Here is a 15,501-nt window from a genome sequence, read left to right as displayed (position 1 = left end):
TAAGTAAAAATACATATGTATTAGCAGCAAAATGTAGTTAAAGTATTGTAGTAAAATGACTGGTTTGGTCCCTCTGTCTGTCTTTCAAGTAAAAGGGATATGAGACGTTTTTAGTCAGATGATATATTTAATACATGTATAAAACTAAAGAGTGATGATATTTACAGTAGTACATTTGTAGGCCTAATGTGTGATGCCTATCTTGCATGAATTTAACAATCACTTTCATAGAATCATACTAAATGGGATTCATGTCGATAAATATGAGTGAACAGGAGGGAGAGCATGAGCAGCCATTCTCAATGTGAGAAACGTTTCATTTCGCTTTTGTGACTGGCTGCCCATATTCCTTTTTTTAAAATTTCAATTACCACCTTAGTAATGAAGTAATATTTTTCACCGGGTTATCCATGTTCATATAGCCTGCCTCGTGGCACCGCGGTTGTCTTTTCCTAGTCCTTATGAATTCTCCTTCACATCTTTCCCTGACCTCATGACCTCCATCGAAGTCAAAGAAAAGAAGTTAGGAAAGGAGTTTTTTTTTTTTTTCTTTATACCTTTCCCAACGCAGCCCCAGTCTGTCCGGTCAGAGAGCCAGGGAAGTTGCAGTGGCGGCAGGAGTAGACGACGAGCCACAGGAGGTCGAGGAAAAAGGGAGAGGGAGAGCAGCGACATCAGTAGCTGAGCTTGAGGAAGGAGGGGAGGAATATCGCAGAGAGATGATGGCTGCATCACAGGTTGATAGCCTACTTACAGTTACTCCTCCTTCATCCTCTCATGTTGGATTGAGGGCAGACTGGACAGTCAGACAGTGTGTCACTACCACCTCCTTGATGTACAAAGTGGTATTATGAGAAGGGACGGGATGGGGCTAGCCGGTTAGCATGCTAACTTCAGTAGATATCTCTGCAACACAATACATAGACGTCTTTGACATAACATCAAAACTATTATTTCTTCACATTCTGGTGATAATCTTAGTTAATTTTGGTGTTTTGAACTAAAATACTTTCCCATTGCCCCTTCAATGTAATAATCAGGTTTTTCTCCTTTTGTGTATTTATCACGCACCTGAACTAAATTTCAAGTGTCATAGCAAAGGGTCTGAATATTTATGTCAATGTGATATTTCAGTTTTGCCTTTTTAATAAATATGCAAAAATGTCTAAAATTGTGTTTTTGCTTTGTCACTATGGGGAGTGTAGATTGATTGGGGGAAAAAGGGGTCTGAATACTTTCTGAATGCACTATGATGGTAATTATCTTTCTTTTGCTTAAATCAGTCAATTAAATTGTTCATATTGAAATGTCACTGTGTTGTATTGTAAAAGTTGTGTGTCAGGGAGTGTGCAATAATACAATTTCTCTCGATCATCATATCTGAAAAGTTTATGAACCTTTCATCATGTTTTTATTTTGTCACTGTATCTAACACCACTTCCTATAGGATTATTTTAAATGTTAACTGTTTTAATAATGTACAGGATCAGGTACTTTTTCAACCCCACATAAGGGAACAGAAATGGCGGACAAGCTCCCCACCTCTCCTCGACTGATAGGGACTCATCTTCCAGTCCAGTTTGTCCTTTTGGGAGCAAAACTGCAGGGTAAGTTGATAATTATGTGTCTTGTCTAATAGTTACACCATAAAGCTAACCATTGATGAAAATGGTTTGGCTCACTCCCGTGATGTTGGTTCTCTGGTAATTTAATTTTTAGATAGTTTAAGTTCTTTTGGCAGGCAAGCTTTGCTGAGAGAAATTTGAAATGTAATTGCTAATCTGAGGGGTGTCTAGCTCCAGTTACTAATACAAATTATTTGCTATTAGTTATTCTTGAATACAAATTACATCACGTTTCATGTGATGTTTGTCACCAGATAATTTTCTTTTTTTTTCTTGTGTAGATCATTTATGTGGCCAGAAATGCCAAAGACAATGTAGTGTCTTATTTCCACGTTGATCACATGGCAATGATCCAGCCAGAGCCTGGAGACTGGAGCAGCTAGACTTATTTTATTGGAACTGAGATGCACCGCTTTCTTCTGCATTACTGAAGTGTTTTCATGTATTATTCTGTGGCCTCAGTGGTGTTTGGATCCTGGTATGAACATGTGAATTTCGGGTGGAAGAAGAAACAGACTTACTCAAACCTCCCACACATGTTCTACAAAGATCTGGTTGAGGCAATTTAACAGTTTTAGCGAGTTGTCTCTGTGTCTTTGTGTTTTTATGTTAATTAGAATCCCTTACTTGGGAACCTTTTCCAAAGTGCTGCTGTAAGTGATAATGGTTTGCTGATAATACCTGACCACACTTTTCCAGGATACTTGAGGGCACATAGACAAACTCTGCTGCTTTCTTGGTTTTTCCTCCTACAGTCGAGGAGAAAGAAAGAATTAGAGGGGAAGTGCAGTTTGATGAGATGAAAAGGAACAACATGGTCAACTATTCTACATTCCAAGGGATGGATTTCAAAACTTCTTCCTTCATGAGAAAAGGTCAATTGAATAATGATGTAGAACACATGTGACATGTAAAAGAAAACCAGTTCTCCAACTAAAACACCTGACTGATTCTCTGTGGTTCTCCAGGGAAGGCCGGTGACTGGAAAAACCATTTCACTGTTGCCCAGTGAGTGAGGAGTTTGGTGAAGACAACAAGACGAAGATGAAGCACCCCTCACTTGATTTCCGCACTGAAATTCAAACAGGGCTGGAATGTATGTGAAGATAATTGAATGGATATTGGGTGGCAAAATAACTTACTGTTGCCTCTGATGTGGCAGCTGAGGTGTGTAGTGTGTACCTAACTTGTTGCTAATGTTTTTAAATGACTAATCATGTCTGAAGTAGATTATTTCTGCTAAAATACAAGCCTGTATGTGTATGAAATGCAAAAAAGAGCTAAAGAAAACCCTCTTCTCACAACTTACTTTAAGGATTTTTATGTTTTTTTCTTTTTAGGAGATATGTTTATTTGTGTTGTGGTGGAGAGTTAGATGAGAAGATCCATGCCACTTCCACATTTGTCCGTTAACAAGGTTACAGCCAGTACCAAGTTAGCTTACCTTTGTTTTTGTTTTTGTTTTTTTACAGATGAATAAAATAGAAATATAAAAGAGAAAATCGTGTGCAGGTTAAGAAAAGAACACGGTATTCTCAACACTTTGCTTCACATTACAGGGAAGCATTCAACTGTTTAATGTGATAAATGAGAGGTATCAGGAACTGTACTTGCACATGTACTTGTTAACTGCAGGAAGAGAGAGAGAACATGAAGGAAGAAATGAAAAAAGTAGAGCTAACAGGTGCGGGAGTAGAGAATATAATGGAGTGTGCCGATAGGGGAGAGGGCAGAAGATGCTTGGTCAGCTTCCTAAGGAGAACAGGAGTCATGAGGAAAATCTGACATGCTGGACGCTAGAAGAGTTCAATAACTCCACAGAATGGCAGTAGTGCAACATTTAGGATGCAAGCTGTCGTTAAAGCCTGAGGAAGAAAAGGAAGAAGGAGCAGAAATGAATTCGCAGGAACCATTTCTATCACGTCATCGGGGGGCGTTTACAGGCAGAGTTACCAACCCAGTGACTTTGTGACTAACTACATTTACCAACTTTTCAGAACCGTTTTACAATTTTTTTTTTTTTTTTGCAAAAGCAACTAGCGACAAATCTTGCGACTTTTTTTTTTAGAAAAACCTTAGCTACTTCCCGTAGAGGAGAGTCGCCGGCATTGCCCCACAAGCGCTTCTCCTCCCGCAGGCACACCTCGCTACGCATCCTGTGGGGATACCCAATGTAAAGTGCCAAAAGCTTGTAGTGGATTGTAGGACACGCGATAATAATCATCCTATGGCGCAATACATATATACATCGGGCACGAGAGGTTCACGGGCACTTGTCTCAAGAGACGATGAAAACAGGTGACAAGTAGAAGGTAGCTCAAGTACGGTAGACAACAGACTGTGATGAGATCCAGGAAGTGGGCAGGGGGAGGATCCAGCGAAGACAGTACTTAAGACGCCACTAAAAGATAACGAGTCAGATCTCTCTTGTTACCACTTTGAATGCATATGCTCTATGCTGTAACGGAGGGGGATCTCCGCACTTTAAAAAAAAACTGCGTAATAAAACTGAGTGCACTGTCTACAGTCGTCTCTCTCTCTCTGTGTGTGTTGTTTGCTGCATCAACTTGCTCGGGGAGTGGAATAAGTTACCACTCAACAATCCCAGTAGACCGCACGGCAGCGGCTGTCCGAGCGATCATTTTACTAAGGAAATCCAGCTGAAATCACATGAAATCACAGCAGAGTCGTTGTCTTCAACTTATGCGTAGGGCGATTTTGTCGGACGGCGTCGCGGGTATAATAAAATGAGGATTTCAGCAGAAGCAGAGCAGCAGCTTGGAAACGGCTCGGGAGTGACTGCTGGTTAGCGACTCGTTGAGCAGGCTTTCGCAGCCTTTCGTTGAAAGTAGCTGCTCACAGCGGTTCCAAGACTGTTTTCGGCTACGTCCTCAATTTTGCACATTGACCATACGCGGTCCAGCCATATACTAGGTTTTGACCTAGTCTTGTTTTTTTTTTTTTTTTTTTTTTTTTTTTATGCGTTCACCGAAATTTCATAGAACTCGAGCATCTGAATCATTCATCCTGTTAATGTTTTCATTTTGTGTGTGCAAAGATAAAATCGATCAAAGAACCAGTTAGAACGTTTGAGTTTTTGCCCAACGCTGACCTCTTTTATAATGTGTGAACTGATTCAAACCGGCTTATCTCTGGCCTGAGGTTGAACTAAGTCAGACTAACGTTGAAAAAAAAAATGGAACAGGGCAACACTATGTACACGCCCACATGTATTTCAGGAAGTCATGCAGCATGTCACAGGGACTATTACATAAGAAAATTACCTCTTTTAAGTGCAAGATCCAGGCACAGTCACTATTGTGGGAAGTATCTACTCAGCAGGGTGAGTGTGCAGTAAGCTACTTCGAACTTGAGGAACAAGTTTTTAAAATATGTATGTTGTGCTGCACTGAAATCTTATTTGACACCTTTTGAAATGACCAGAGCAATGATATATATTTCTGGTTTATGCTCCTGAAGTTAAAGGTCATACACAGCAAACGTTTTACCAAGCAACTTCAGCTGTTTTAATACCCGTTTGTGTATCTGCTGGGATTAGAACGTGTAGGCACAAGCCAAAAATTCACAATCTGGAGAATATTTGAGTTGACAGGAGTGATACAGAAAGGCAAACACACCTTGCTTTCATAGGCTGCCAACAATAAATCCACCGCATTGTACTGAAGGAAATGAAGAGTAAAGGATTAAAGGGATTTCATTTGAATCTTGTTTCAAACATTTTTAAAGCGCTGTTCAATAAATGACTCTAAACAGTTGGCTATCATTCTTCTTCTGTGTATTTCAGGGTATTTCATTGGGTGTGGCTGGGGAACACTTATCTTAATGGGAAATGTTGTAATGTTTGCATTTCCCTCTATTAGTAACCCTCGTGGCATGGTTTTGAAGCCGGTTGGCAGTCTTGTACATCTGGAATAGATCTAGGACTTAGCACGTACTTCAAGGTCAAATACATCTGCGTCTGCCAAATGAGTAACTCTAACGTAAATTTAATTATGAATCATGATTATTTTGGCTATTAGTTATTATTGCAAATACCAGTTCCATTTAAATAATTTGTAGGCTGGACTAAATGATTACTGACTAATATGTTTAGGTATGAATCTTGTCCTGGCAGCATGACCAATATGTCATACCAATGTCATATTGATATTGTCTTACAGATGGAGCTGCCACCTAGACCAACACTGTTTGACTTCCATGGAGTCTCCATGACCAGATACTTCACTGACAACTGGGACAACATACAAAACTTCAAAGCGAGACCAGATGATATTCTTATAGCCACTTACCCTAAAGCAGGTAGAGTCGAGTCTGTGAGAGTATGGAACTTGTGGCGTCATAGTTATGCTCTTAAATCTATCATTTGATGTTGATGAATGCCCTGGATTTATTTGTTTCTGATGTTGAGGCCGCTGAACAGCATGTGTTTTAAATCTCAGGGACCACGTGGGTCTCTTACATCCTGGACCTGCTGTATTTTGGGCAGACGTGTCCGGAGCGTCAGACATCGATCCCTCTTCCTGAGAGAGTGCCCTTCCTGGAGATCAGCATTACCTCTGTAGCCACAGGTTGAATCATGTGGTCACAATCACATTTTTTTTTCCCCCTGAAAACTGCTGTGAGAGCAATGAAAGTGAACCAGAACAGGAAAGTTGTGGCCTGGAAAGCGAAACAATAAGCAGAAAGTATCAGTATCAGTTAGTTTTACCCAGGCAAAAATGTAGTAACTTTCTTTTTGTAACTTTCCTTTGCTTTTTGATCATATTCTATCAGTGTTTTTAACCCCAGTTTTTCAGTGTGTAAATTCATAAAGCCATGTCAAATGTCTGAGAAGCACCTTACAACTGTTTTGGATACTAGTCGTGTTATTCTCTGGTATGTAAACAAGCCTATCCATGCATGCACTCAGTCACAGACTGAGCCACAACTCTTCTCCTCACAAAGGTAAAGACTTTGCGGACCAGCTTCCCACCACTCCTCGTCTTATTAAAACTCATCTGCCAGTCCAGTTTGTACCCAAGTCATTCTGGGAGCAGAACAGCAGGGTAAAAGCATGTGAAATGTATGATTTATGGACCACATTTGTTTCCAATTCAGATAGATTTAAATTTTGTGATTTCTCTCTTTGTAGATAGTCTATGTTGCCCGTAATGCAAAGGACAGCGCAGTGTCCTATTTCCACTTTGGCCGCATGAACAATATCCAGCCAGAACCAGGAGACTGGAGCACCTTTCTTCAGAATTTCATGGAGGGAAAGGGTGAGTTCAAAGCAGTTTTGATATAAATGGAGACTCAAGAACACTTCATTTCCTTGCTTTGTTTTGTGGCTTCAGTGGTGTTTGGATCCTGGTATGACCATGTGAACGGCTGGTGGGAGAAGAAACAGACATATTCAAAACTTCACTACATGTTCTATGAAGATCTGATTGAGGTGAGCTGAGAAGTGTTTGTATGTGTTTTCAAAAGAGCTGTGGAAATTGTCTTGAGTTCGCTAATCTATTAAAAATAACACTTAGTCTTTGTTTAATGATGGCATGTGGTTTTGGAAAAAACTGTGTTTTAAAAAGAAAATATTTTTTGTCTGACCTCTGCTGGTCAATAATGTGGCCAGTTATGCTGGTTGCTTGAAAAATCACAACACGCTCTTTATTGAAAGGAATAGTTTGGGACTTTGGGAAAAAATGCAAATAAATTTTCTTGCCAAGAGCTAGTTGAGAAAAAAAAATAAATAAATATGAAGCTAAAGCCAGAGGACAGTTACCTTAGCTTAGCATATTGACTAGAAAGCAGCGAATCAGCTGGAGAGACACAAGGAAATTACTGCATCTAGCCAAGAAATAGTCCAGCACATAACTTCCCCCGTAAAAGTACAACTTCAGTACTACAACATGCAAAACTACTGCTTTAACACAGACCTTGTGTATGTTGCATAGAAATCAATGTTATACAGAGATGGTAAGAATAATCAAGTCTTTTAAATATGTTGAAATCTTGAAAACTTATGCACCACAAGGCTGACACTGAGATTCTTTTAACGTGTGCAGGACACTGGACGAGAGATAGACCGACTCTGCACCTTCCTTGGTTTGTCTTCTTTGGCCGAGGAGAAGGAAAGAGTTATAGCCGGAGTGAAATTTGACAATATGAAGCAAAACAAAATGACAAACTATTCCACTGCCCAGTTCATGAATCAAAAGGTGTCTCCTTTCATGAGAAAAGGTAGGGTGAAAAAAAATCTACTGGGAAGAAGAAATACACTCAAACCATTTAATGCTGATTTCGTTAAATGACCTGGGTCTACCAATTCTCCACCTTCAGCTATAATACCTGACTGATTCTCTCTGCTTCTCCAGGGAAAGCTGGTGACTGGAAAAACCATTTCACTGTGGCCCAGAATGAACAGTTTGATGAAGATTACAAGCAGAAAATGAAGAATCCCACGCTGAAGTTTCGTACTGAAGTTTAGAGGTCCTGGCTCGGCCATGCTCAATGAAGTCCTGAACTGATAAAACAATCAAAATGTATCATTGACCAAAGCTTGATAAGTTTGACTTTTATGCATTTGACTCATGTTGAATCTCGTTTTTCTGTGTTTGGGAATCTGCATTATGCCGCTAGTTAGTGGAAATGAACTAGAGGGAAGTGTATTGACATTATTTACATTAATGTCGTCTGTAATGGCTGCAATGAATAACAGTCTCTTGGAAAAAATTGCGGTCTATTTTAAAAGACTGAAAAACCAACTTTTTTTTCCCTTTTTTCAAAAAATGATCATGAAATATATAAAAATAAAAACGGGGGAAACTTGTCCCCATTTGTCCGCTTGCTTCCTTACATTCCTACTGTGCACTGAATCATCTTCAGAAATCATATGAAGGGTCATGCACTGTTCTTTACTGAAGCCATCCAAGTACAAGAGTTCAAGTTAGGTCATTCACTCAAGCACGTCCCATCTGGGGCACAGGAGAGCCTGGGATCGCTTTGTTGCCTCAAGACCATGTGGACAAGTCCACATAAAAACTGAATTTACAGGATATTTTGTGTGGGTTTGGGGGGATTTATTGAATTCAAACCTATAACATACATTGAGATCGTTCAACCACAAGGAAAGGGAAGGTCATAAATTAACCATAACGCTGCACACATGCAGCAGACTGAGCACGCCAATTTAAAGTCCAACAAACAACATGTTCTATCTGCAAGTGCCTGTGTGAAGTTTGAAAACAGAACAAGGATCTTCTACAGATTAGACAGCTGAGGGAGTTCTCACAATAGATATAACGCACTTTAATTTTCCAGAAAAAGGCTGTAGACCTTGATCTTTTATATCTGTTTGTAGACCGTAACCCCAAAGACACTTTAAAGGAGTGAATGAAAATGTGATTTGAGTCAGACCCATGCAGACTGTCCCCAAAGAGTTTAGATATGCATACAATATAATCAAACACAAACCAAGAGATTTGTTTGAATATGTTCAAAGGCAATGTTTATGGTTGAAACAACAAATCATGGTGTGAGAATAACTTTAATCATAACCATGTTTGATACATAATGAGCTGATAGAAGCGGATTTATCGAATTGGTTGCTCATCTGGAACTGAGATAATGATAAATAGAGAGAGAGGTTAATTTTTAATGGTTAGGAAGATTAAAGTTCAGCCCTTTTATACCAAGAAACGAAGAAACACAGTTCTTCACAGTTCATACAGAGAGGAGAGAAAGGGGGAAACAATACGTCCGAGAAACAACAATCAGAGGACGTATTGAAGCATCAGTAACATGGACAAGGTATGTCTCCAGATAACTGGGGTTTCAAATTTATTTATGTAATATACTGTTCTCCAAGATAGGCTCTCTTTCCAATTGGCTGTTGTTTGCATTCTTTTCGTGACAATCAAATTGCTGCAGTTTGATTACTGTTTGCAGTTTGCTAATTTTCTTCTTCTTCTTTTTTTTTAGGTGGATTTATTTCCTCGACCACAGCTGTTTGATTTCCATGGAGTCTCAATGACTCACTATTTCACAGACAACTGGGAGAACATTCAGAACTTCCAGGCCAGGCCAGATGACATACTTATTGCAACATACCCCAAAGCAGGTCAGTCCAAAATCATGACCAGGGGTTTTATTGCTTTATACTTTAGCTCTTCAATAGATAGATGATTGAGGTGAAGGGTTTGCATTATCCCAGCCTTCCTTTTTTTTTATATTTTCCACTTTCATTCTTTTAGGAACCACCTGGGTCTCCTACATCCTTGACCTGCTGTATTTTGATCAGACATCTCCAGACCGTCAGACGTCCATCCCTATTTATTCAAGAGTGCCTCTCTTGGAGGCCGCCGTCCCTTCTCTGAAGTCAGGTTGAGTGACATACAGCAATCACATATTCATTAAAGTTCATTTGTTGCAAAAGTGCAAACACCTTTATGCCAGGGTGGCAACTCACTTCCTTTTGCTCCAATCAGGAAATTGTTCACAGTGAATTACATGACACTATGGTGTGTTTTAAAGGTTGTGTGTCAGGTGGTGTGCAATTACTTAATAATAACTGGTCCATTTATCTTCACCTTCATATCTGAACGGTTGATTCTACAGTGATGTTTTTACCACACCATAGGATTCTCTGGCATAAAAACTGCTTTAATATTGTGCATGATCAGGGCCTTCTCCTCGACGCATACACAAAGGAACAGACCTTGTGGACAATAGCCTCACGTCTCCTCGACTCATTAGGACTCATCTTCCAGTCCAGTTTCTCCCAAAGTCTTTTTTGGAGCAAAACTGCAGGGTATAGTAGCCTTTGTGTCATCTCCCTTGTCTCTAGATCACTACAAGCAATCTGCAGGAAAATTACTATATAATCAATTCTGTTACTGAACTACAATTTTAACTTAATTAATTATTAAATACTGTAGCTTACCATTACTTAGTTATATGGTGTAATAAGGGACACATGAAAAACTTTAACAAAGGTGTAATAATACAAGGCGTGGTAAAAATGCTGCATTCAAACAATTAACCAATACGAATGAGAAAATTAGAAAAACATTAATGGAAGAAAATTGATTAATATGAGAAATATTATTGTACTATGTTTCTTTGAATAATGGTGTTGTTACGTAAATGAACCCCAAACATCCATTTCATTTGAGGTGGGTATCAACCTCTGGAAATTATTTTTGGTGATACTTTTGGTGAAAAAAAAAAATCACACACAGATGTCAGCATTCCCATCAGTTTGAAACAACAACATACATAAAGCAAAGTGTGCTGTGTTGATAAGGATAATGTTTAAGTACCGGAATTATCAAAGGACTGACTGCAGTCACCTTTGCACCTTTACCAGGTTTATGTCTCTCAAATTCTTACATTCTTAATATTTCATTATTCTTTTTAGAAAGTGTGTTTAATGTCGATAAAGCAACTTCAGGGGCATAAAGGATTCTTATTTCATGTGAAAGCTGACTGATGACAAAGGAAATGGTGACATCTGATGCATAGGTACCTCCTGCCGCTGGTGCCACTGATTTATGTTTATAAACAATTATAGTACTTGTCAAAAGCTTGTACGCACCTTCTCATTCAGATGTTTTTCTTTGTTTCTACTACTTTCTATACTGTACCATCTCAGTTGGGCTCCGATTGAGTGACAGTGGAGGTCTGTGGTCTGGAGGTTTGTTTGGGGTCATTCTCTCGTTTTCCATTCCTGGAGAATGTTGTGGCAGCCATGCCGGTTACGAGCCTTGATTTCTGAACAAACAATCGCCAACAATGTCACCAGAAAAAAGCTCCTCCACACCATCACACCTCCTCCTCCATGCTTGACAGCGGGAACCACACATGCAGATAACATCCGTTCAACTTCTCTGCTTCTTACAAGGACACAGCGGTTGGAACCAGATATCTCAGATTTGGACCCATCCGACCAAAGTACAGATTTCCAGTGGTCTAATGTCCATCCCTTGAGTTTCTTGACCCAAGCAATTTCCCTCTTCTGATTGTACTCCCTCAGTAGTGGTTTCTTTGCAGCAATTCGACCATGAGGGCCTGATTCACGCAGTCTCCTCTGAAGAGTTGATGTTGAGGCGTGTCTGCTACTTAAACTCTGCGAAGCATCAATGTGGGCTCCAATCTGAGGTGCTATTAACTGACGATTTCTGAGGCTGGTAACTCTAATGAACTTATTCTAGAGGTAACTCTTTGTCTTCTTTTTTCTCGGGCGGTCCTCACGAGAGCCAGTTTCATCATAGCGTTTGACGGTTTTTGTGACTTGCCTTGAAGAAACCTTAAAAGTTCCCAGACTGACTAACCTTCATGTCTTAAAGCTGGAGTGCAGGACTTTTAGATATAAATGGACGTCCGCTACATTCAAGCGCTTGCCAAACAAGTTCACATAATGCTGATTCAGCCTATCGGCGCCATGTAGATCTCCCTGTATTTCACAGTATGCTGGGGGTGGAGTTTTAAATCCATGTGTCTGTGGTGACATTCCCACACTGTACACCTGCAGTGATGCGTTTTACGTCCACCAGCAAGTTTGACAGAGCTTAAGAGGGGAGCAACTGTAGTGATCGGGATGTAGGAGGCAGGATCTACTAGGAGTATGGCGGAGCTTATGATGGAAAAAACCTAGGAAAGGTCCAAGAAAATTTTCTGATACCCCAGATAAAAAATAAACTTGGTGTTCAGAGGAAGGATTACAGTCTAAAAGAGAAATCAATCGTCAACGAAGATAAATACGGATACGTTGGTGTGGCTTTTCCTCGTTGGAGAACGCTGAAAGAAGAGAGGGGACTGAGGGCAGACCCGGATGTCGCCTTACTGCTCTTGGACAGGCTGGAGCCAATCCCAGTTGACATTAAGTGAGGGGCAGGGTACACCCTGGACAGGTTGCTAGGCTATTACAAGGGGAATCTAAAATATGAAACATATTTTAACGCATACATAACCCTTTTTTTGTTTATAACATCATTCCATATGTGTTATCTCCTAGTTGTGATGTCTTTAGTATTGTTCTACAATGTAGAAAATAATAAAAATGAAGAAAAACCACTGCATGAGAAGGTATGTCCTAACTTTTGACTATATAGTAAAAATAAAGAAAAACGTTTGACTGGTACTGTAGGTATTTCACGTTTCATGCAATATGAGTGTTCTGTTGCTCTTTTCTTGTGTAGATAGTCTACGTGGCCCGCAACGGGAAGGACAGCGTGGTGTCTTATTTCCACTTTGAACGCATGACAATGATCCAGCCAGAGCCTGGTGACTGGAGCAGCTACCTCCAGAGATTCATGGAGGGAAAGAGTATGTAGGAAACACAATAATAAAGTTCTTTGAATTGAAGATGCAGAGATTCCCTCCCCACTCCTCAAGTCCGTTCATTTATTGTTATGTTTCTCCAGTGGTGTTTGGATCCTGGTATGACCATGTGAGCGGTTGGTGGGAGAAGAAACAGACTTATTCAAACCTCCATTACATTTTCTACGAAGATCTGCTTGAAGTAATTTAATTTGTTTTTGTGGGTTTTCTTTGTGTGTATGTGCGTGTGTGGCTCAGAAGTCTCTGCCTGGTCAGGTTACTTTTCTAAAGCTCTGCTCTTGCTGGTAATACCGTGGTGACAGTATCTGACCGTTGTGTTTCCAGGATACTGGACGGGAAATAAACAAACTCTGCTGCTTTCTTGGTTTGAATGCTTCAGCAGAGGAGATTGATAGACTTGCAGGCAAAGTGCAATTTGATAATATGAAACAGGACAAAATGGTTAACCATTCAACATTTCAAGGGATGGATTTCAGAATTTCTTCCTTCATAAGGAAAGGTACAGTAAATAGTGATACACTGTGCAATACATGTGACATGTAAAACAATACCAATTCTCCACCTTCAGTTAAAACAACTGACTGATGCTCTGTGGCTCCACAGGGAAGGTTGGTGACTGGAGAAACCATTTCACCGTGGCCCAGAGTGAAGAGTTTGATGAAGACTACAAGAAGAAGATGAAGAATCCCACACTTAAGTTTCGTACTGAAATTTAGAGGCCCTAATCTGTCACTTTTCAGTCCTTAACTGATCACAGGACTGATCACATATCACATATCAGGGCTTAACTGATATGTGATAAAATAGATAATAATGTTGATGTTACTGAGTCAAGTGTTCAATTTCTCTCTTATAGCAGCTGATTATATTCAATCAATTGTTCAGAGTGATGGCTTTCAGTCCTCAATGTCAAATTAATATCCATCTTAACCATTCCACTACCAAAAGCAGCAGACTGAGCACACTGATTAAAATCGAAATACAGTTAGAAATGATGATTGTATCTTCACTTATATATATTTACACACTCTTTTTCAAGATTTTAGGGGGAAATGAACTCCAGCAGGACTGAATATTTTATGTTATGCTTCTGGTAACTCTGTGTTAGATTATTTTGGTAATGCTTTAAATTATGGCTCACAACTGCAGCATAATTTTGTCCAATTTACACAGTTAATTTGTCTACTAACTGTGTAACAGTAGACAACGTACTTATACATACCTGTAGGTACAAGGGAACGAAATGTGAATTTAAGGAAACATGGTGGTAACAAACTGGCAAAAAAATTATACTGTAGATATTCTTTTACTATCGGGTACTTATTGTAATACTGTGGTGTATATGAGTGTTGTCACCCTTGAGAGCCATTTCATAATCAAGCTTCCACCACTGATGTTTGCTGGTGAAGTGAGTGGCAACTGAAACTGTCTTCCATGTAGCTGTTGAGAGATGCTACAGAGGTGTCTTGTATAGATATTGGAAGTTGAAATTTGTTGGAGTCAGTTTCCGGTTTGAAGTGATGAGCTGAGTTTTTAAAGTTATGAAATGACCCCAAACTCATCATACCATATTAATTTTGATACTTTGCAAAGGTACAATAAAGCAGATTATAAGTATATTATGAGTATATGCTATGATGAATTACATAATGTCTACAGGCCAACAGTTTGTTCCTGAAAAAACACTTTCGCCAAGACCTTTGTTCAAAAGAAAAACAACAAATGTATCCCATAGTTAGTTAGTAAATACAACAGGCCTTTAAAGAGGGAACAATGTTGTTCGCTTTATTTCCCTGGATAGGGAAGTTGGGTAGTTTTTAACTGAAAGACTTATTTATCTGTATTTCTTTGCATGACATGATGTGAAAGGTGTGCACCTTCTCCTCATACACTGCCTCAACTTTTTGTTTTCTGTCACACACATCACTTGGTTTATCAGACAGTAGGAATCCTTTGAAAGCCTTACATTTACATTTGTCCCTTCCTATATTGTCTTTTCAGTGAGCTCTCTCAGAACAAATCATGGTGTGAGAATAACACACAATTGGTTGCATGGTAACAAATACCATATGAACTCAGTTTTTCTAAAAAGAAAACGGGGGAATATAAAGACCCATAAAACTGAGGACAGTGAGAAAGACTATGATCACAAAGAATTGAAACGGAGCTCACTTGGTAATGAGAGAGGGGGAGGGACTAACATTAATCCTTAACATTCATAAAGAAACAAAGAAACACAGTTCTTCACGGTTCATAATCACAGAGGAGAGAAAGGGGGAAACAATACGGCCGAGAAACAACGGTCAGAGGACGTATTGAAGCAACAGTAACATGGAGAAGGTATGTATCCAGATAAGTGGGGTTTCAAATTTATTTATGTAATGTAATGTTGCTTTACGGTATAGCTCTTGAATAGATGAATGATAGAGGTGAAGGGTTTGCATTATCTCAGTCTTTCTTTTTTTCTGTCTATCATTCTTTTAGGAAAAAACCTGGGTCTCCTTCATCCTTGACCTGTTGTATTTTGGTCAGACAT

General features: G+C 39.5%; 2 protein-coding genes and 1 pseudogene across 4 annotated transcripts; all 3 read left to right on the top strand.

Annotated features, from left to right (window-relative positions):
- Window positions 1-1,522: 1,522 nt before the first annotated feature.
- On the top strand, window positions 1,523-2,729 carry LOC120803309 (annotated as a pseudogene).
- A 996-nt stretch (window positions 2,730-3,725) lies between these two features.
- LOC120804113 (cytosolic sulfotransferase 2-like) lies at window positions 3,726-8,440 on the top strand. 3 transcript variants are annotated; one of them, XM_040153330.1, is made up of 8 exons: window positions 3,726-3,826; window positions 5,807-5,945; window positions 6,086-6,214; window positions 6,591-6,691; window positions 6,778-6,904; window positions 6,980-7,077; window positions 7,691-7,865; window positions 8,000-8,440. In XM_040153330.1, the coding sequence occupies exons 2-8, from the start codon at window positions 5,807-5,809 to the stop codon at window positions 8,110-8,112; spliced, it is 882 nt and encodes a 293-aa protein (XP_040009264.1). In that variant the 5' UTR covers window positions 3,726-3,826; the 3' UTR covers window positions 8,113-8,440. The 3 variants fall into 3 exon arrangements, with proteins under 3 accessions (XP_040009264.1, XP_040009265.1, XP_040009263.1); XM_040153331.1 differs by lacking the exon at window positions 3,726-3,826 and adding an exon at window positions 3,900-4,430; XM_040153329.1 differs by lacking the exon at window positions 3,726-3,826 and adding an exon at window positions 4,617-4,968.
- An 889-nt stretch (window positions 8,441-9,329) lies between these two features.
- LOC120804115 (cytosolic sulfotransferase 3-like) lies at window positions 9,330-14,554 on the top strand. The gene is made up of 8 exons (XM_040153332.1): window positions 9,330-9,434; window positions 9,606-9,744; window positions 9,878-10,006; window positions 10,307-10,434; window positions 12,824-12,950; window positions 13,049-13,146; window positions 13,290-13,464; window positions 13,569-14,554. The coding sequence occupies exons 1-8, from the start codon at window positions 9,426-9,428 to the stop codon at window positions 13,679-13,681; spliced, it is 918 nt and encodes a 305-aa protein (XP_040009266.1). The 5' UTR covers window positions 9,330-9,425; the 3' UTR covers window positions 13,682-14,554.
- The last annotated feature ends 947 nt before the right edge of the window (window positions 14,555-15,501 follow it).

This window comes from Xiphias gladius, chromosome 18 (genome assembly GCF_016859285.1).
Source record: "Xiphias gladius isolate SHS-SW01 ecotype Sanya breed wild chromosome 18, ASM1685928v1, whole genome shotgun sequence".
Taxonomy (NCBI): Eukaryota; Metazoa; Chordata; class Actinopteri; order Istiophoriformes; family Xiphiidae; genus Xiphias; species Xiphias gladius.
The sequence above is the reverse complement of the archived record's forward strand: the minus strand, read 5'-3'. Positions and strand labels throughout refer to the sequence as shown.